This window comes from Uranotaenia lowii, chromosome 2, assembly GCF_029784155.1.
Source record: "Uranotaenia lowii strain MFRU-FL chromosome 2, ASM2978415v1, whole genome shotgun sequence".
Classification (NCBI taxonomy): Eukaryota; Metazoa; Arthropoda; class Insecta; order Diptera; family Culicidae; genus Uranotaenia; species Uranotaenia lowii.
In genome coordinates, this window is record NC_073692.1 from 333231014 (window position 1) to 333253593 (window position 22580).

The 22580-nt window shown below is 36.4% G+C and overlaps 1 protein-coding gene across 8 annotated transcripts in view; it reads right to left on the reverse strand.

Annotated features, from left to right (window-relative positions):
* LOC129748030 (solute carrier family 12 member 4) overlaps positions 1-22580 on the reverse strand; it is a 780735-nt gene that overhangs the window by 464973 nt on the left and 293182 nt on the right. For 5 of the 8 annotated variants that reach the window (XM_055742490.1, XM_055742489.1, XM_055742488.1 and 2 more), the window contains exon 2: positions 11039-11903. The exons of 2 other annotated variants lie outside the window; for them this stretch is intronic. In XM_055742490.1, the coding sequence (XP_055598465.1) occupies positions 11039-11219 (181 nt within the window). In that variant the 5' untranslated portion in view covers positions 11220-11903. The remainder of the gene's footprint in view (positions 1-11038; positions 11904-22580) is intronic. One more of the 8 variants, XM_055742486.1, reaches the window with a different exon arrangement.

Below are 22580 nucleotides of genomic sequence, written 5' to 3' on the forward strand. Positions count from 1 at the left end.
TTTCACGAGCTTCTCAAACAGGTGAGCAAGCAGTAATGCAGACGATAGCTCTAACCTTGGAATTGACTGACGTTTCTTCTTTTTCTGGAGATTCTCTAGAGGGGCAACTCGTGATTTTGAGGTCATCAATTGAACAACAGTTTCTCCCGATTCTGACACAGTTCTGACATAAATACAGGCCCCATAGGCCTTCTCTGACGCATCACAAAATCCATGAATTTGTAATGAACTAACATTTTTACTGACACCCACCCATCGTGGTACTGACACATTATCTAACCCAATCAAATTTCTTCTGTATTCATCCCAAGCGCTCTTTAAATCTTCGGTAAGTTCATCATCCCATCCGCATTGAAGTTTCCAAAGTTCTTGAACGAAAATTTTCGCCTGAATAATCACAGGACCGACTAATCCCAATGGATCAAATAACTTGGAAACATCTGACAAAATTGACCTTTTCGTAATGGGTGCTGAACTCTTCCAACTTGGGGTACTAAACCGAAAAACATCTGACTCTGGTTCCCATAACAATCCCAAAGTTTTCACCGTCGAGCTTGATGAATCAAGCTCCAAAACCGAACGTTCATCTCGAAGATTTTCAGGGATTTCTAAGAGTATTTCTGAGCTGTTCGAAACGTATTTTCGCAAAGACATACCTGCTGAGTCCATTAATTCTGACATTTCTTTGACTAACTGTACACCTTCTTCGATACTGTCAACTCCAGCAAGCATATCATCGACGTAGAAACAACGACTCAAAATCTTCGACGCTAAGGGATGAGTTTTAGAACCCTGATCGGCTAGGACTTGCAAACACTTTGTTGCCAAGTAAGGCGCAGACGCTGTTCCGTAAGTTACTGTTAACAACTCGTAGGTGCGAAGAGGTTGATCGGTGGAGTCCCGCCAAAGAATTTTCTGCAATTTTTGGTCTGATTTCTGAACTTGGATCATACGGTACATTTTGGCAATATCTGCCACAATCGCAAACTTACACAATCTGAATCGCAAAACAATATCGATCAGCTCATCTTGTACAACCGGGCCAACCATAAGCGCATCATTCAAAGAGACTCCTGTCGACGACTTACAGGAAGCGTCGAAAACCACCCGTAACTTTGTCGTGGTACTTTCGGGCTTAAGAACTGCGTGATGCGGCAAATAGTAGCAAACTTCATTTAACTGACTTGAGCTGTCGATAACTTCTGACATATGACCAAGACTCTGATACTCATGAATAAATTCAGAATACAACCTTTTCAATTCAGAATCCATTGATAATCGTTTCTCCAAACTCAAAAACCGTTTCGTGGCGATAAGTTTAGAATCTCCAATCCGATTCAAAAAACCTTCTTTTTTGGGCAACGTTACAACAAATCTTCCTGACTCATCTCTGACAGTAGTATTCTTAAAAATCTCTTCACAAGCTGACTCTTCAATCGACTGAATGCTGCGAACATGACATGTTTCGAGCTCCCAAAAACGTGTAAGCTGATCTTGTATGTCACCGACTGAACAGACATAAACTTCTGACTGAGAAACTGAATTTTGATTATTGGGCAATCTACCAGACACAATCCATCCGAAAACTGTATTCTGTAATGTGGGTCCGTTCTCTAACGGCTTCATTCTTCCATCTGACAGTAAATCCATATAAAATTCGGCTCCAATTATAACATCAATTGGACCAGACTCATAAAACCCAGGATCTGCTAAACAGGCCGAACTCGGCAGCGTAAGAATCGAAGGATCAAAAGCAGCAGTAGGCAGATCAACTGTCAACCTTGGCAGTACAAAAAATTGCATCCATTCTTTAAACTGTGAAATTCTGGGGGATCTGGAACCAACTTCTGCAGAAACTAACTTCGTAGAAACCATTTGAGAAGAGCCGATGCCTTGCACCGACAAAAACGTTGGAGTTTCATGGAACTTAAGCCGTCGAGAGAATTCACGTGTCATCAAACAATGCTGAGAACACGAATCTAGCAGCGCACGTGCCAGAAGTGTATTTCCAAAACGATCCTTGATTCGGATCATCGCCGTGGACAGTAAAATATTACGAGACGGTGTAAACGGAAGTGCTACGTAATTCTGACTTGTGGTGGCTTGTGCGTTGTCTGGATTTGTGTTTGTGTTGTGTGAGTGGGTTTGTGCATGCTGTGTAGTGGTGTGCGCATGCTGTATTGGTCTTGAGTTGTGTTGTTGCTGTTGATTCATTGGTTGCGGTTGCGATTGAAACGGTATCTGTTGCGCCGAACGCGTTTGACTCTGCTGTCGGTATTGTGCCGAAAACTGCGGCTGTGGAACGGAGGATCTAGAATGTAACATACTGTGGTGCTTCTGCTGACAATGATGGCAAGAACCTCGTTCACAATTTCGGTAGAAGTGGCCTGGCATCAAACAATTCCGACACAACTTGTTGCGAATAGCAGCATCCATTCGCTCGGGAACCTTCATCCGTTGAAATTTGCCACACTGGAACGGTGAGTGCCATGGATCTGCACAGAACGGACAACGTGAAACTGATCTGATGGTTGTATTACAAACTGTTGATCTCGTCTGACGGGCTTCGGATGGTGGATTTCTTGCAGAGGTGATTGATTGGAGAACAGAGCAGTGACCTTGCAAGAACAGAAGCAGCTCTTCGTACGTTGGGACCTCCTTAGACCCGTAATGCGTCTCCCATTGGCGCAATGTTGCAGAATCTAGTCTAGAACACAACATGTAGACTAATATTGTGCTCCAAGACTCCGTTGGCTCTCCGATTTTCTGTAACATCATCAAGTTTTTCTCAAACTCGCTGATGAGGAAGTTCAGACCGTCATAATTCTCCTTTTTAAGCGGTTCGAGGGCGAAAAGAGCGTCGAGATGAGCCTTCACAATCAGCTTCTTATTTTCATAACGAACTTGCAAAGTTTTCCAGGCGACGTCGTAGTTTGCCTCTGAAAGCTCGATGTTGTTGATTTCCTTCAGTGCATCACCCTGTAGAGAGGAACGAAGGTACGTAAACTTATCCATAGACGTCAGATGCTCGTTGTCATGGATAAGGCTTCGGAAGGAATCCCGGAATGTAATCCACTCTCTTATTTTTCCACTGAAGGACGGCAAACGTATCTCTGGCAGCTTTACTCTTGAAGTATTCCCTGACGCAGACTGACTCTGACTGATGCTGGTTGCGTTCACACCTAAGGCATCCTTATCACCTTGGAGTCTAAGGAGGTCACCTCGGATCGCGAAGTATCGGTCATCGAATTGCTGTAGAACCTTGTCGTTTTCCTCTTCACGTTGCTTGGCGATCTCTCCTTTGACTTCACTGTCAGCATCTTTCTGCTCTTTCTCATCCGCTTCATCCAGCAAAAGTTCAATTTTGCTCCGTATTTCAAAAAACTCACTGTACACAGTATCAATCACATGCAATCTCGAACTTAATTGACACCGATCACTATCAATCTGATAGGTTTGGATGAATCTATCCGTACCATCAAAAATAACATATAACTGCCGTTCACGTTTTAGCAAAGCCTTCAGCGTACTTTTAGACATTGCTACACTTTAGAAAATCTGACACTGCACCAAATATGTTACACTGCAATATTAATTCACTGACCGATAAATCAACTCGACGTTCCACAGTACTGCGACGAAAACTGACAACTGGCAACCCTATTGACAGCAGCGAGGGGGAGGCAACCAATAAAAATCAACAAAGTGAAATGTAGCGGCAGAATCCGAGACCAAATTACAGCGTACAAGGCTCACACCACATGCAACAAACCAAGTCTTACTCACATGCAATATCTTTATTTTTTCTCTCAGGTAGGCCACATGCATCAAGCCACCAATCGTACACTTTACCGAACTCGTTTACTGTTTATTGTCTCCTCAAAAGTGCTGAACAGTTCCAGGTGATTAACTGCAATTTCCAATTGCACCGAAATCTGCGATGGCGTCGCGGCGTCGTCTCTCAGCTGCTGTAGCGATGGCGAATCCTGCGTCCAAAATGGTGCAGCTATCAGGCAGGAACAATAGCTCGAACAGCTTCACTATTCCGCGGTCCACGGGGCTTCCACAAATGTCCTGAATCTGGCTTCGAAGGACCAAAATGTTCGGGGGAATCGTTCATCCAATCACGTTACCGGTTCGGACACTTGTCGGGGAATTCGCGGATCGTTATATTGAAACACTTTACTTTCGACTTGATTAATTCGCGGCGGTTTATTGCGAGATGGCTTACTGTCGACGGTGGTTTATGCTAAACTGTGCTGCTGCTGGCTGCTTCAGTCAGCTGTTTTTGGCAAAACATACACTAATACCAAAACAACGGCAGTAAACATCAACGCAGTTCCATGTTCAGTCAAACGAGGTTCATCGGGCTCATTTACAACGTTAAATCCATCAGCAACAGAGCAACAACAGTCGTGGTCATTCTTCGCAACCTAAAACAGAAGAATTTTCAACAATCAGTATCATCAATTTACTCGAGTGAATTCAGTTTCACACCTCTGGTAACCGTATCGGCAATGCAGGTTGCAGTACACATCGTTCCCATCAGCTGATCCTGAACATGCAGCAACTAACGAGAATCATCACACACCAATGGACATCTCATTCACGTGAAAGAACATACTGTAGAATTGTATCACACACCAGATTGGCAAAAACAGTTCAGAAGAAATCTTTAGTTTGTATAAGTTCAGTCTAGTTTAGAAGTACCGTTTTCACGAAGAAACACTTATCAAAACAAACCATACTAGTTTTATATACCGTTAGAGTAAGCGAGATGCATTGAAATGAGATTTCAAGGCGGGCGGCATATGTAGGAAAAAGATAGCAGAAATATCGACAAATTAAAATCACTAAAATGCTTGAACACCCCCAGCAAAAAACATCGCACGGCTTGACAGTTCTGCCGTTGCGTCGGTATTAGTGTATGTTTTGCCAAAAACAGCTGACTGAAGCAGCCAGCAGCAGCACAGTTTAGCATAAACCACCGTCGACAGTAAGCCATCTCGCAATAAACCGCCGCGAATTAATCAAGTCGAAAGTAAAGTGTTTCAATATAACGATCCGCGAATTCCCCGACAAGTGTCCGAACCGGTAACGTGATTGGGTGAACGATTCCCCCGAACAATATATATATATATATATATATATATATATATATATATATATATATATATATATATATATATATATATATATATATATATATATATATATATATATATATATATATATATATATATATATATATATATATATATATATATATATATATATATATATATATATATATATATATATATCTATATATATATATATATATATATATATATATATATATATATATATATATATATATATATATATATATATATATATATATATATATATATATATATATATATATAGAAAAATAAAAATAGTTAACTCACAATGAAAGATTGTTCTGACAAAGGCACAAAAATTCCATTGCACACACAATTTCTCATATATTTCCATAAAAATTTCAAGGTGCTTACGCAATCTTTTTCCGTAGTCCGATCCACCCAAATGAGGCATAAGACTTTATGCTAAGCCTTGGATCAATTCAAGCTTGTAATTTGTAAGATTTTCATAATTTGCCTGGGTCGTTCTAGTGTCCATTAACAAACTATTAATAGAACGAAGGCTTTTGAAATTATCAATCATTCTCCATATCCCTTGCAGTTATACTAACTAATATAAAAAAGATTTATGAACGAATTGAAGGCTATTAGGAATAAGTTTTTCCTAGTAGATTTTTTTCGTAATAATATTCACGTTTTCAAACAAATGAATTTTGAATAAAAATGATGTTTTCGGTGTTGCAAACCTTATCTGTTTTATAGGTCTTTTTGAATTCAATGCACTGAATGTTTTGGGAATGAACGGATCCATTTCATCACCAAATCACATTATTTATTAAGTTTCTTAGCTTTGTTGGTTGAATTATTATTCCTCTTAAGATTATAGTCAGATTTATTCCATAGAGCTGAAAATTAAATTTTGTGACTTCACAACGGTTCGCAAAACCGCGATTTAAAAAAATATTTCGTTGTGACGTCACGAAAATAAAACACTGTTAAATAAATTGAAAACGAAATTAAAAAAAAAAAACAAAAACAGCTATGTTTTGGTGGTAGCAAACTGATACTTTTCTGAGATTTTCATTAATTTTTGTCGTATAAAAGAGCAGAAAAGTACGGTTTGGTGAAAAAACTAAAAAAGTGGATAAAGTGGGGTGTTGTGATGTCACGGCTTCTATTGTTTGTATTTTGATTACGATTTGTTCAATAAAATACTTTTTATTCTTAATTGTAGCGCTTGAAATTCTGAACATAGGAGTATTTTTTTCAATAAGCGCAATAAACGGTAAATTTCCATTCAATTGACCAAAAAATAGTTTTGTAAACGTTGTGACGTCACTCTAGAATAGGTCCAATATATTGTGAACTCTATTTTAGCAAATCTGAACAGAGATACAAACAATCATTTCTATCAGTGTAGTTTAAATTCAGGTTTGTTTTTTGCCTAATGTTTAGCAACATTTATTTCATAATTTACCTCTCTGACTCCTGAAGTTATTGTTTTTCATAAAGAATTTTAAAGGAAAGAAATTTTGACATAAGCTGAGAAAGGGTAAAACTTTCAGAATGTCTTATCAAATCGAGCGTCTGTCCACCACCAGAAAATATGACCGATTTGGGTTTTCACTTCAGGCGAGGAAGAAGACGTGGCCCCCAAATGATGCCCATAAATATCCGTTATCGCGGCTGTCATTTGCTATTTGTGCTCCGGGATATCGGGTGGGTGGTCACGCTAAATCATGTGAATTGTAAGCATCAAAGATTCTTCTCCCTTACTCCACATTGCATTGTTGCCCTTCTCTTTGACCACAATGGGACAATGACGGGTTTCTATTGTTATTATTTATGAGGCGCTCGTCCGTCGGTCGGATGACAAGATCAAAGGGATTCGACAATCGGCATCAGCAGTAGCTGGCAGTCAGCAAATATTGACACGATTGCTCGAGGTTATAAATCGCTGATTTAAGGTGTTGCGTTAATGGTTTGGTGCAGCTTTGTCAACGCACGGTTTTGTAATTTGTTTACAGCAACGTAGATATCTTTATTGATGATTGAAGAAAGATATGAATTAAACAATCAGTTTTCTTTATTACCGTTTTTTTTAAATCAATCTATGATAATCGGACTGAAAAATCATTGCAAAATGTGTTCATAATGATTGACATGAAACATCCAATCAATTCTATCAGATATTGTCACACTGCGTTATTATATTAATTATATGAATTCTAACTTACGACAGGTAGCAATATTCCCAAACCACATACACTCTAGAGAACCCAAAATCAAATCTGATCACCGGAAATAATTCCGAACGATTCAGTTTTAATCAATTCAATTTCTATCTCAATTACCGGCTGATTGGAAGTCAATTCAGCCGTCCAGATTTGGCATATTCAATCCTGGCTCATGGTCTGTATTTCACACGGAAGCTTCTCGTTTTGCATAGACCCGAACAAAAACCATAATTGAATCGAGGTTCTCCTTCAGTTGCCTGACGCCAATCAGTCAGCCCAACACTTTATTTTTACTATCAACTGAGCCAGTCAGCCTATCGGGTTTCATAATTTATTAGTTGCAAAGTGTAGCAAAATGGAGCTGTCAAAAAGGATAATAAATTCAGTTAGAGCACTTGAAGCCACTGCCGGCTGGTTGCTGGCATCAATTGGCTCAGTTTGGATTTATAGCGGAGCAGTTTTCATATCGGTTTCTGCTGCAACAAATAGACTACTAAACTATTAATGAGCGGAAACGTGACAGCAATGCATCCATCATGGAGGCAAAAACAAAATATCCGAAACTCAAATATTTGGAAGTGGAAACAAAAGACGGATCACCAGAATGCAATCTCGAATATATGGAGCTCATTTTTTGCCAGCCAGCATTTTCTATTTTTCACTTTTTTCCCATATAACACTGCTATACTTTAAGCAACCCTCCCAGTTCGGTGAAGCGCAAAAGCACGCCAACAATATCGACTGCACTTGAACGGATTCTCCTGAGACACAGCTCAGGCACCCTCATCATTGCCTTTTCGACCGACGATTTGTGCACTTCAGGAGTAGCTTCTAGCAACTAGCTCTAGGATTGGGACTAAAAATAATTCTCATAGTCGCTCACAAGGGCTGATCAACTGAAAGCGAGAAGGGGTAATGTGTGAGCAAATGAGGTGTGCATTTTTTGCCCCCTTCCCCCTTGCTGTTGAAGAATGTGGAAGCCAAAAATATAGATGGTTGAGGTACACATACACCTGACCAGAAATTTAACCGAACATGATGCACATTTGCAGCTGCCTTCTTTCTCGATGGAAACAAAACCTCCACTTATAAGGGTGGTTCTTGAGGTTTGCCACCGAAACAGCAATCTGGTGCACATTGAATTAAGAGCAGTTTTGTGTCAAAAAATGAAGCAAATAGAAATAAATGTGTATATTTATGATAAGAAAACGAAAATGGAAAATTTCGATTGACCAAGCAAAAAGTTACAAAGGTACAAACCTGTACAATGAAGCAAGATAAATAACACTTTTAGTGAAGAATATTTTTTTCATTTCAAAACAAGTCCCACGTCTCACGCCTCACGCCTCACGCCTCACGTCTCACGTCTCACGTCTCACGTCTCACGTCTCACGTCTCACGTCTCACGTCTCACGTCTCACGTCTCACGTCTCACGTCTCACGTCTCACGTCTCACGTCTCACGTCTCACGTCTCACGTCTCACGTCTCACGTCTCACGTCTCACGTCTCACGTCTCACGTCTCACGTCTCACGTCTCACGTCTCACGTCTCACGTCTCACGTCTCACGTCTCACGTCTCACGTCTCACGTCTCACGTCTCACGTCTCACGTCTCACGTCTCACGTCTCACGTCTCACGTCTCACGTCTCACGTCTCACGTCTCACGTCTCACGTCTCACGTCTCACGTCTCACGTCTCACGTGTCACGTCTCACGTCTCACGTCTCACGTCTCACGTCTCACGTTTCACGTCTCACGTTTCACGTCTCACGTTTCACGTCTCACGTTTCACGTCTCACGTTTCACGTCTCACGTTTCACGTCTCACGTTTCACGTCTCACGTTTCACGTCTCACGTTTCACGTCTCACGTTTATCATCTCGTGTCACAGATCTTATATCTCACGTCGCACGTCTCACGTCTCACGTCTCACGTCTCACGTCTCACGTCTCACGTCTCACGTCTCACGTCTCACGTCTCACGTCTCACGTCAAACGTCTCACGTCTCACGTCTCACGTCTTACGTCTCATGTCTCAGATCTTTTGTCTCACGTCTCAGTTCTCAGATCTTATGTCTCACTTTTACTTCTCTTCTCTCGTTTTACGTCTAACTAAGGCTAACATTATCACGTCTAACGTCTACCATTTTACATTCCATTTTTCATTTTTCACTCCTCATGGAATCTCACGTCTCACGTCTCACTTCTCAAATTTCGTTTTTAACGTCTTACGTTTTACGTCTCACGTCTCATGTACCATTTCTCACTTTTCACGTCTCACGTCTAACATCTCATGCCACATGTCCCGAGATTTTCTCAAAATGTCCCGCTTTTTCCTCAGAAAACTTTTGTAGTAGACTCAACCTTCTCTGATTCACCCACTTTAGAATAGTTGATCCGTGCTTGATGAAAACGCTTCTGATAAAATCTCTGCTTGATCATTTTCAACTCCTCAATTTTTTTTTCTAACCTTCTGCATATTTAGAGATGTCTTTCCACGAAAAGATTAAATGTGTCTCCATCTCTGCACTTTGAAACCAATTGATTGATTGGATTGAAATAAATTTGTAAAAAAGAAAATTAAAAAACAAAGTAGCTCCCACACACGAAATCATCCATTTATCGTTCGGAAACCCGCCCACATACCTGTTCGGCAAGGAGAGAACCTTACATTTTAGATCTTTCCGAGCTCGTCTCCATACAGACAATCAGTTTGAATGAACCACAAGTAAAAAAAATACTCGAAACGTTGCCATTCAACCAAATGAAAAAATGTGACTCCAGGGAAATTTCCGAAATAAATGGGATTCTTAGGAAGATTTTTTGCCTTCTTTCCAGTCAGGATCATCACCGACTGAGACGAGAAACCTTTGCTTGATGTGTGGTGAAAGTGTTTTTTTTTTCGTTTGGTCCTTTTTTATGCGAAATGCTTAACTGGCAGTTTATAGTCGAAAAATGATTGCTTCGAAAGGATTGCACGCACCCAGGCGAATTCGATTTGGAGCGGTGTTATCCAAGCTCATGGGTTATTTATGAAGGTCATTTATCGTGGGAAAGATTATCGAAGTACTTTTTAAGAATATTCTAGTATTATCAAATTTAGAATTAAGGTCATAAATCATTGTACCCACTGTTTTATGTGTTTGGAAATGAAACAGTAAACTTTATTTAATTTGAAAATGAGTTAGTTTCCATCCGATTCTGAACAAGGCATTGCTTGCAGAAACCTGTAAACACCCAAAGAGACCACAGGTACGTAACAGTTGGCAGCAGAAATGGAAAAGGAAAACTTTCCCAAACTTCCGGCATGTCCGAATGTCGTTCCAGTTTGGTTCGAAGTTTATTGCATTTTGATCCGATTGCAATATACTCTGGATGTGTTTCAATTTTTGCTTGAAAGCAATCCGAATCATTCCAATTCCACAGCAGACGGAAACCAAAAGATCATTTTCTTCTTGCTGGTAAAGAATAACGTTGAAAAACGTTTTAAAAATTTATCAAACCAGGTTTGGTAACCAACGATGACCTTAACAAATTAAAAGTAAGCTTACAACATTCATAAAATTTAAAACTGGACGTTGGGAGGTAACAAAACAATTTAAAAATAATAATAATTGAAATTGAAAAAAATGACTTTTCTGATTATTTTCTGAGGAACTGAATCAAGAAAATAACTAAACCATTTCCCGGAAGCTTACCTTTACCAGCTGCCTTCGCCGGAGATGTCCCGGTTGCAGCTGCATCTCCTGCTGCTGCTGCCGTCGTTGCTGATTTCAGCTGCGGAGCCGGGCTAGCTTGCTTACTTCCGCCCGTTTTCTCCGCCGCTGCTTCGGCACCTTTACTGGCAGGTGCCGGAGCTTTCTCACTGTCTTCGGCCATGGCGCTTTCTCTCAAAGCTCAGAGCGTTCTCTTTTTCTGCGGGCTTTTAGATCACTTCTTTAATTGAAAACTTGTTTCTCGAATGGGAATTTTTGAGTCGTTTTCCGTTCTTAATGGTTTTTTATGCACTTTTCAAAATAATCTGTTCAATTAACACATTTTACACTATTTAACTAACATCTGAATCTAATGGCTAACAGTGAAGGAAAACTTTCGTTATAGCTATGTGCGTTTTCAACAATTTTGTTTTTGTTCACAGAATCCAAAGTCACTTGAACACACTAAACGACATTTCACTATAGGGTTTCTAAAATAAAATCAAGCTGAAACATATAACACCAATTGATTCTTCATTCACAGATGAAGAATTCTTCCGATCTTCTTTGAGTTTCCTCCCAACTTTCTGATTCCCAATAGGCAGGTTTTCACTCTCACAAACACACTCCGTCAGTCTCCGGAAACATTCGTTTCGTTGGATTTGAAAGAAGATGCCGACACCAGCTCAGAGTTATCAACGGATGTCAATTATCCATTTCACTTCCACCTCCAACCGAATGGGAGATCCAATCGGTAAGATTTTCCTGCACCGAATGTCACACTTTTTATGCAACCGAAACGTTCCACAGAGCAATTCAGTTCTTCATGTCCCAGGGCAATGTGTAAACGCTATTTGTCGAACCTCTGCTGAATAAATCAAAAAGTTTGGGGTAATGAGCATTCCCAAAATATAGGAAAAATTAACCCGACTGACAAACCGGATTGAAAAAAGTGAACGCGAGATGAGTTATTAATATTTTGCGGATTTGGTGAACCCTTCCTCCGATACCCATCATTATCATCCTACGTTGCCTGGTTTAGTTTATTGCTTCTCCTGGTGGTGTTTTTGGCACTTGACACTACATGGCGACCTCTATCAGATGGAATTAACTCATTCGTATGCACTATGATGCATTTTTTTTTAAATTTTCGATGTATTATAATTCTGTCCTCCGTGAGCCACTCCCTGTTTGAAGATCTAGTTCAACCATTAACCTTCAAAGTGGTCATTCAAAGATATCGTAGGTGTGAACATATTAAGTAAACTTTATAATCAAAAGATGAAATTTCTAGATAAAATTTGTACTCAAAATTAAATTAAAGTTCGAAAATACTAATTTTTAGGAATATATACTGTTTAAATATAAACTTATTAATTGGCTTATGTCAGCTACCACTGAAAAAAAAATGCAACCTAGAAGAATTCATCAAGAATCTACCCAAACAGAATATCAAATTTTCTCATATAAAAAAATGCTTGGATAACGTTCCTTTTAAGCTATAAGTTCAAACTTAATATCCAATAATAAAAATTATGAAGATTTATCCCTCTACTGCATATGCGCCCATATAAGTCCTTGATTTTTTTATCATTTTGAATTTTAATACAGTACTGTGAAGTATTTAAAACAATTTTATTGCATCAAAAATTCAATGAGCATTTATAAAACGTAGACTAAATTGAAAAATGTCATCTTATTTTCATCACTATGAACACTGTTAAAAAATCAATATTGGTGTTTTGCCATAAATTGCTTAGTTGACGTTTGGTCAATAAAGTGATTTCCATTTATAAAAATTTACTGATGATTTCATTATGTTTCAAGTTAGTTTGCTGGATCTCATAAACTTAAAGAATTACGATTTAGGATTAAGAAATAATCAATCTAAATAGCCTTAAATTATTTCAAAAAGTAACTTCATTACCTTTTACGTAAAAACACAAATATATCATATTTCTAAACATTATTCAAGACAACCAAGTTAATTCAGGAAATGCAACATTCGCATCATGTTAAAAAAGAAAAAAAAAGTTGTGAACAAGGAAAAACTCAAAACTAGAATAAACGAGGAATTTCGGGATGAGAGTTTTTAGTAATTTAATCGTGAATAAAAAAAAATGCGTAAAACTACACAACAATAATTGGAAAAATTGGTCTATTCAGCAAGGAAACTGATTTTTCTTTTAAAAATATGGTTTAGACTCAAATATTTTCTTCCAAAAAAATGGCCAAAGCATTGAATTCTAAAAAAACCTTTTTTGTCCAATATCCTATAGTTAAAAGGGAAAAACGTGATCCAATCTCTGAAACTTTACAATTCCAATAAAGAAACACAGCGAGGTTGCTTTATTTTGCAACACTCATCATTTAGGATATCCATTTCGAAAACTCACTTGGTTTTTAATTAATTTTCTTCTTAGTAGGTACACTGAATTATTTCATTTGTTTGATTTTTTTTCATTTGTGTGTTCAAACTAAAATTATAATATTTTACTGCATCAGCAAATGCTATTTCGGAATGAATGGTATTTGCTACACCCATTGAAAAATATCATAAGCTATTAAGCATTATTTTTTCACATAAATGGTTCGATATTATACCGGTTATTGTTTTTATCGTCTACTGCAGGGGTGAGCAACCTTTTGAACCAACGGGCCAATTCGAATATCAAATGTTTTCGGCTGCATGATTAATGTTTTGGGTTGTTTTCGGCGGTTTCAGTGTGTTAGGTGATTAAAAAAACAATTTTATCACAACAGTCAACGTTTCGGCTAACTTTTAGCCTTTATCAAGGAATCTAGCACTATTTTATTATAACACCACTATTTTATACTTTGGAATCATCATACAAAATAATCTAAATATTTCTTCCCTTCCCACACTTTCTACACAATTGCTAGATTCCTTGATAAAGGTAAAATTAAAACCGAATCGTTGGTTGCTGTAATAAAAATCGTTTTTTCAATTATCATTATTTTTTTTCAATTGATTTGATATTTGTTGCAATCATTCGATATTTTAAAAGAAACATTATTTGCTTTGCTTTGCTTTTTTTTTATCAAAAGCGGAAATATATTGAACCGTGACAATATTTCAACAGTTGCGTTGCCTGAAAAAAAAATCCCTTTTTGCCCAAAAAGTCGGTGAAACTTCCATTTCAAAATCTCTAGCGATATCTAATATTTATTAAATCATTTTTTTTTAAATTGATGTCTTTTCATCATTTGACGTAAATCGTGATTCGAGTTCATTGATTTAAATAATTTTGCTGTGCATATTTTTAAGGGGCCTTTTGAATATAACATAACGCAATTTTCGAGCATTTTCGACCCCCCCTCCCCCCTACGTAACACATTCGTCTCAGAATTTCTAAGCAAAATTCACAAAGCGTAATAAACTGCTATACCCCCTCCCCCCCCCTCTAAAAGCGTTCCGATATATTTGAATGGTCCCTCAGAAGTTTTTCTTACAATAAAATTTATTGCTCGAAGCTCTGATTTTTTTCCTTTCAAACGGTGTAAAATTGTTTTTTTAAATTTATGCTTCGTATAATTTAAGCACTCAAAATATTCGAGAAAAGTAATTTTTTTTCTCGATGGATTTCAAGCATCGATATGGCTTATTCATTTTGAAGGAGAAAGTGAAGAAAAATTATTCGATATTTAAATTTTTTGTTAAAGGTTTCGAGGCACATCAGGAGCGTTCATGTTGTGCTTCAGGCTGTATTTGGTTGAAAATAAATTTCAGTTTTTTGTTAAGTTTAAAAAAAGATGTGATCACAAAACTGGCAAATTTTTACAATTTCCGGGCGCCCGGACCGAACTGGAGTCGTCTAGACATTTTCATTGAAAAATCGAGTAAGCCCGGAAAAATCCGAACAATCTGGAATACTTAGTCTAATTGCATTGAGATGTAGCGCAAAGTTGTCATCACCTTTGAAATTTCCATAAACATAAAGATTTTTAACCAAATTTGGTCGCAGAATCTAGTTTACAGTTTTGATTTTTTATCCTTAAAAGTTTTTACAGTCCCAAGGATTTGATTAATTAAGTTAATACAATTTATAAAGCAAACTTACAAAAATGTAATGGCATTTATAATGTGATTTTTCATAATCCATTTCTAGAACTCCTCTATCTAACATAACTTTGGCATAACTTTTCGAATCGAAAAGATATTTCGCTTATAAAAGCTTCATTTATTGTCAATATTTTAGTGCAAACGAAACAATCCATAATTAAAAAGTGATAATAAATAATTACTTTTAAAAAAAATTATCTTCTGAACAAAAATATCACACAACATTATCTTTACAAGAGCCTTAAAACTAATCACTTTACCATTGGACTTCAACATGCTCATGCTCATCTGTAGCTCTATAGTATTTAAGCATCAAGGTTGTCGAAATTAAAGAAAATGTATAATTTCACCGACCTTTCTGCAAATTTTTATCTCAGGTTCTGTGTCACAGAGCACAGAACTTTTAACATATTTAAAGATTTCACAAATCTTTTAAGTACGTATTTTTATTTTTTATGTCAACATAAATTTTGAATGTTCAACTTTGTTTTGGAAAATCATGATAAGGTTGGTTATTTTTATCTTTTTCACTCAAATAATATGTAAAATAAATTCAATTTTTTATGACTTTTCAAAGAAATTTATGCTATTTCCATTTCAGAAAACCATCACAGAATTTTTGGGTAAAATCACAGAAAGTCAGTTTTTTGTAAAAATACAGATTTTTTTTCGGCAACCTTGATAAGTATTTCAGATTGTTCCTTTTTATTTGTGCTTGTTCGGATATTCAAGAAAATAATCAAGACAGATTTGGCCGGGCCCGGATGCCCGGATCGCGGTTTTATGCACATTAATCGGGAAATTTAGAAAAAAAAAAATTCTTTGAAAACGATTTTATGAGTTTGACGATAAAATTTAATTCCAAGTGATTTAATTTCACTTTTCCTTTGTTTTTTTAAATATTATCTAATTTTGGTCAGCGTTGACCGGTGTTTTTAATTGGAAAATTTGAAATTAGCCCGTTTAAAAAAAATCACCCAGAAATGCGTAGCTCAAATCCAGCTTGATAAATAAAAAAATCTGTTAATTTATTTTATTCACATTGTATTCCGTCTCACGACATAACAAAAAAATCTGTGTTTATGACAAATAAAAATCTGTAACTCTGTGATTTGACCGCCAAATTCTGTGACGGTGATTTGTAAATGCTGTTGCCATGAATTTAGTGGAAAAATAAAGTCAAATGTTCGAAATTGAACCATTATTTAATAAACTCAATGAAAAAAAAATTTACTTAACAAATACAATAAAATTTCATGAATTAATTAAAAAACATGAGGTTGATAGTTATATCAAAGTTCATAATTTCAAAAGTGTGTTCAATATGTAGAAGTTATGTGAATTCTGTCAAAAATTTCAATATTCTGTTATCTGTGTTTAGGGTGCTTAATCGCTTGGCGCACGGCATCCTCCCGAATAAACGCACTTCAATCAATCTGTGATCTGTGACGAAAATTTCTGACATTTACAGATTATTCTGTGATTTCGATAACCTTGGCTCACACACGAGCTCGAAATTTTCTGGAATACTATTTTATAGCTTTCCGGATTTTGTTTTGGTCTCTCGACCCGTTATCATTGATTTTGAATTTATAAGTAGCAGTCAAAAATAATTCAAAAAGTAGTCTTATCAAAAACCAACTCCAAAATTATTTTTCAGACAATAATATTTCTCTCGTGCCATTGAGGGAACATTAGATTTCCCAACTCCTGGGATCGATAAAATGGCCGGGAAAATGACATTCTTCTTAAAACTGCCTTGACTAAATACCTAAATGTCGATCTTACTGATATTTATTTCATCACTGTTGTAGTGTTTTCACATAGATTTCTTCAAATTTATTCACAATAAATGGAACAAAACGCTTAGCTCCCAGTTTAGTTAGTTTATATTACTAGGCAATATTAAAAGTTTCTTATTTATTACTGTCCTTTATCGATTACGTACTTCATGGACATACCTTATGACATTCTGATTGAGTGGCATAATTGGTTTGGCATGAGCTATGACTTTCCGGTCGTTCGTTACATTCACTCACTCTATGACGTGGTGGTAGCTAGCTAGTCTATCAAATCGAGTGTGGCCTGCCACCCTGTCTTAACCATTTTCTTCTTTTGCTCACTGAATTTTACGAATAGAACAGGGCGGATGAAAAACTGAAACGGTTTGGCTCCTTTCAGCTTCATAACTCAAGCGAGAGCGATACCGACTAACACCTGCGGGATGGATTGATTTGACAGTTTTTCGAATTGGGCAAAACATTCGGGTGCAGCGAAATTGGACAGCGCGATGGACAGAGGACACTAATATGGCGGCTGTCCTTGGCGAGGTGGCACGAACTTGTCCGCTTCAGCTGGGACGTGGCAAATAAATCACCATGAATTTCAGACCGTTCCTAAGGATTCTACTTTGGTTGTCCGTTTTTGGAGCGGTCAACGTTTCAGGGGAAAACAATATTGGCACTCGGTTTTTTCGATGTACATACACTTACATACCAGAAAGAAGAAATCATATTGATGTTGAGAGACCTAAAGTCGTTGATATAAATACAGTTAAAATCAGTTGCAAGTTTACTGCTACATCCATAGAAGAGGTTGCAAAAATCCAATGCCTATTAAGCAAATATCTGTGCATAAAGACAGGCAGAAAGACTCGCGCTCCCAAGCAAAATAATGCATGTCCTCTACAATCCGACAAAAAAAATCATTTTATAGGATTTTCATACTTTTGGATAATTCATCAAAAAAAAAATAATAATAATAATTGTGAGAATCAAACTCACAGCAACATCTCATGTAGGCTTTCCAGTCCGATAATTTACTCAGTGCACCATTTTAGTCGGTTAGCAATCAAAAGTTTATTGTCATAGCCTATCTGTCACCACCGATTAAAAAAAAAATCGCACGATAACTCAATTTCACTATCGTTGCTTAAATATTTATAAATTCATCCGGTTTCAGATTTTTGGGTAGGTACTGAACTACTAAAAATGGAAAACAAATAAACTTCTATACAAAATTGCGAAAGTTTTTTATAACACAAACAGTTTTTCGGTTCAATCATTTCATGCGAAGTGCTGTTTTCTAACAAAACTCATTGCAATAAAATAATATAGGAGACGTTCAAGTAATTTAAGCATGGATCATCTTAAATCTGAACGCACTGTTTATTATACCATTGCGCTCCTAGTTGTCGGATCTGGAATGTTTTGACACTACTCTACTTCATATTCATTTCTGCCGTTAAATTTTCAAAGAAGTGTTTTATCTGGCAAGGTATTTGCAGCTGCTGACGAAAAATCCCGGTTTTTTTTTTGACAAACAAGACCATGGACTCCAAGATGTACAAGAAAGAGCGCCTTAGAAAACGTATTCTTCCATACATTAGACCTCACAAAGGACCAGTAAAGTTTTGTCCAGATTTGACAGGCTGCCGGTATCGGGACAACGGGGTGGATTTTGTCGAAAAGGACATAAACCCACCCAACTGCCCTCAATTCCGCCCAATCGAAAAATATTGGGCAATTGTCAAGCAGTAGATGACGAAGAATGGTCTGACGACTCGGGATGTAACAAAGATAAAGAGATGGTGGAACAAAATGGCCGCGGAGGTCAGCAAACAGTGTGTCCAAACTATGATGAGTGCAAAAAAGTGCGAAAATTGCAATGAAAAGTCCATATTTGAGTACAAAACATTTCTATTTCGTTTACATAGCTCCAAAATAAATCCGTTTTAATGCGTCCAGATTAAAAATGATCCATGCTTTAAATTAAAATTATTAATTTGTTGGCTCTGATCATGGCCGTAGGAACGGGGGGTTTGGGGGTTAAACCCCCTCCCCCCATGAAGATCTCAGAAAAGCAAGCGGGGTGTTCTACCTTAGACTCAAAATTTTAAATTGGTAATAAAATTTCTATGAATGAGGAAGGTTATTCAAGAGCAAAAATCTAGATTAAGAACATATGCCAAAACCTCAAAAACTCATCTCACGATCAGAATTCTGCTACAGGTTTTCAAAATGTCTCACTTGTTTATAGAAATTCAGTTCTAAGTGAATGAATATTTGAAAGTAGAGATGTACCGAATATTCGGTTGGCCGAATATTCGGCGCAGAATTTCGCCAAAAAACCGTTAAGCCGAATATTCGGCTCACCGAATAGTTGAGCCAAGTATTCGGCCGAATAGGCCGAATACTTATTTTTGAAATTTTATTCACTAACAGACTTGTCAAATTTTTCAACTGATGTTGGATAATTTCTATAATATCCAAAAGTAATATTGAAAAAGTTACAAAATCATCAAAAACTTATGGTTTTAGTAAAAGATCTAAGGTGTATCCGTGTATATTTCACTGTAGATAGCTTTATACTTTGATTGTCGGCTATTCCAGATTTTTTTCATATATGCAGGCTTGTCCAATAAAAAATTCGAGAAAAGTCAAATCTGATCGGGATGGACATTTATTATATGAAATTTTCCGAATTCTACTCGGGCTTATTCAGATTATTTGCTAAATCCAATAAATACTCAGATTTCTCTATGAAAATTTTTGAATTTGCGTTCCAAAACGATATGTTCGAGTAACTTTGAATATAAACAGCAATTTTGCTTTTTTAACTCTGCTGCTGTGATTCGATGATAACTTTAAATTTAATTATTTTACTTTCTTTTTTCTTCTTGTATGTTTGAGAATAATGCCTAGATTCTGACGAAATATGCCTTTTTTACAAATTTTTCAAAAAATCGTCCAGACCCGACCATGTGGATTCGTTTGGTAGAAAATATGGCATTCTTTAAGTTGAAGATCATCGTTTTTTTTTGCAACTATTTTGAAGACAGCTAGCTTAAATTCGACATTCATCTGATTCAATATAAAATAAGCATGTTTTGTCTTAGATTTCACTGAAACCCAATCTCTTTGGAGATGAACGTCCTAGAAGTTACAATTCATCGGATGTTATAACATAACTGATGGTTGAAAATAATCGATTGAAAACATAAGGAGTGTTAAGATGGAAGGAGTAGAAGAAACATGAAATTGTAGCTTTTTAATTTAAATGAAATACTCAACAGAATGTTCAACCAAATATTCGACCGAATATTCGTTTGGCCGAATAGTTGAAAAGGTCAATATTCGGTATTCGGCCGTTCGCCGAATACCACTATTCGGTACATCTCTATTTGAAAGCTTCTGGTTCCAATTTCCTATACTATAAATTATATTTTCATTTTGATATTTCTGATTCTGAATCCAGTTTAGGTATCGATTTTCGACTGTTAAATATGTTATTTCGGGGTGAATTTTTCGGCTATCAGTCAACTTAAATAGCAAAGACGACTATTTATTTAAGATCCAACGTTTCGATCCTTATAGGATCATCATCAGGGACTGTAATTTTATTATATGTTAACACCGTTTTATAAACTAGTTCATTAATTATGAAATTGCTTACCGAAAAAATGTCGTCTTTTTGTTTTGGATTGATTCGGCTGATCAGATAAAGCTGTCTTGTATATCTGTTACAATATTTTTCAAATTAATTTGGATATTGTTGGAATAAATGTTGTGTTCACTTACTGTGTACAAAGTTTTGCGGTTGAAAAACCGTTTTGTCCTACAATTTTTGGATTTATATTCACCAGCATCTGAAAGTTGTCACACACGGTGTGCCAAAATACGTTATTAAAAAGAAAAAATGACCACCAAAACAGCACTCGGCATTCGAAAGATACAGTATTCAGGCATCCATTCTGAAAATTTGGAAATGTTTCATCGGGCTTTTTTGAAATTAGAGCGATTTTAAATTTTTAAGTAAATTTGCATTAGATTTCCAATGGGGTTTTTCGATTTAATGTTCTACGTCCATCGATTTTTCTGACTACATATTTTATAACAATCACCCAGTTCAATGACTTTATAGAAAATTTCATGCCCGATAACTTTGTTGAAGACTAGACAAAGATTTGAGTTAATCCTGAAAAGTTATTGGCAATTTTGTAAAACTTTATTAGACTGATTGAAATTTTTCCATATTACTTAAGTTTTTTTTTCAATTCAGCTTCACTAAGAAGCGAATATCTTTCCAGGCGTAGTTTGATTCGTTTTTGGGTCTTCGAAAAAGTTGTTTGGAATAGAATTTTCAGCACAAATGTGTATGTGATAGTAAATGTATGGGTAATAGTCATCATACGAGCAAACTTCTATTGTCACAGATACCTTCGTGAGTTTAACAAAAAGGGAACAGGTTTTGATAGCTGGGTTAGTGTTATTTTTGGTTGTTGTTGACGTAGGGACTAGAAACTGGTGCCTGACATTATTGAAAGTGCATTTTTTTGGATCTTATCGGCAGACGCATCAGGGTGAGCTGAAAATGTGTTCGCAAACTTTATATACATCTTATATATCTATTATATAAAATTCTCTTGTAACGGTGTTTGTAGTACTACTCCTCCGAAATTACCAAAACGATTTGAATGAAATTATTTTTAGAATATTCTGTAGCCATGCGAATCGGTTTATATTGAATAAAAACAACAAAAAGTCACTTTAATTGTCCGTAATCATTAAATTTGTAATAAATTGAATCAAATTAAAGTCATGGCCTTCAATTTTTTCGAGATTTTCTTTACTTTGGGCGCCGGGCGGGCGGTTTGTTTTTCGTCTCTATGGTCAAGGCGTCGCAAGCAAACGTCGTAGGAGGTTAGTAACTATGGCATAGCATACTGTTTAGTGGGAATATTTGGGCGCGCATTTCTCAACCAAGCATAATTTCGATGCATGTGGTGACCACATGCAGCCTAGATGTGTTTTTTCTTCTTGATTCTTAGATCATAATTTGTGCAGCACATAGTAATGGATGACGCCTAGATGTGAACGAAATAGAAATTTTGCCGATCAAATCAAAACCATTTAAACGATTTTAAAAAAAACACATTTTCGTGTTCCTGTTAATAAGAGAAGGCATTTTTGACTGAAAAATATGAATTTAGTACTCATGCAAATGAAATAATAAAATGACTCTTTGCGGACGTTTGAGAAAAGAAAGTTTTTTGAACATGTACAAATGTACTTCACTGAATCGCCATTAAATTTTTAGAACAAAAACAAATTCCGATGAAAATGAACCACTTTATCATAACAAAAAGTGAAGATATGCATTTTTTGGAAGAATTTAGAATTAATAAGTTAAGAAGGTACACCAGGCCAAATGCAAAAGTTCAACATTTACTTAAAATGTATCAATTATTTCTTCATTCATAAATGGTTGGGCCCAACTCACCTTTTTTTCTAAATTATTCCCCGAAAACTGTTTACAGGTTCCCTGTTTGTTTACACACAATTCAATTACGTACGTAACATGAAAATGTGTGTTTTGTTTTGCATCTTTTAGCTATTTTGGCTTCTATGAAAAGACATTAGATTCGCTTTTTTGGTAAAAAGTTTTTTTTTTGTGATTGAT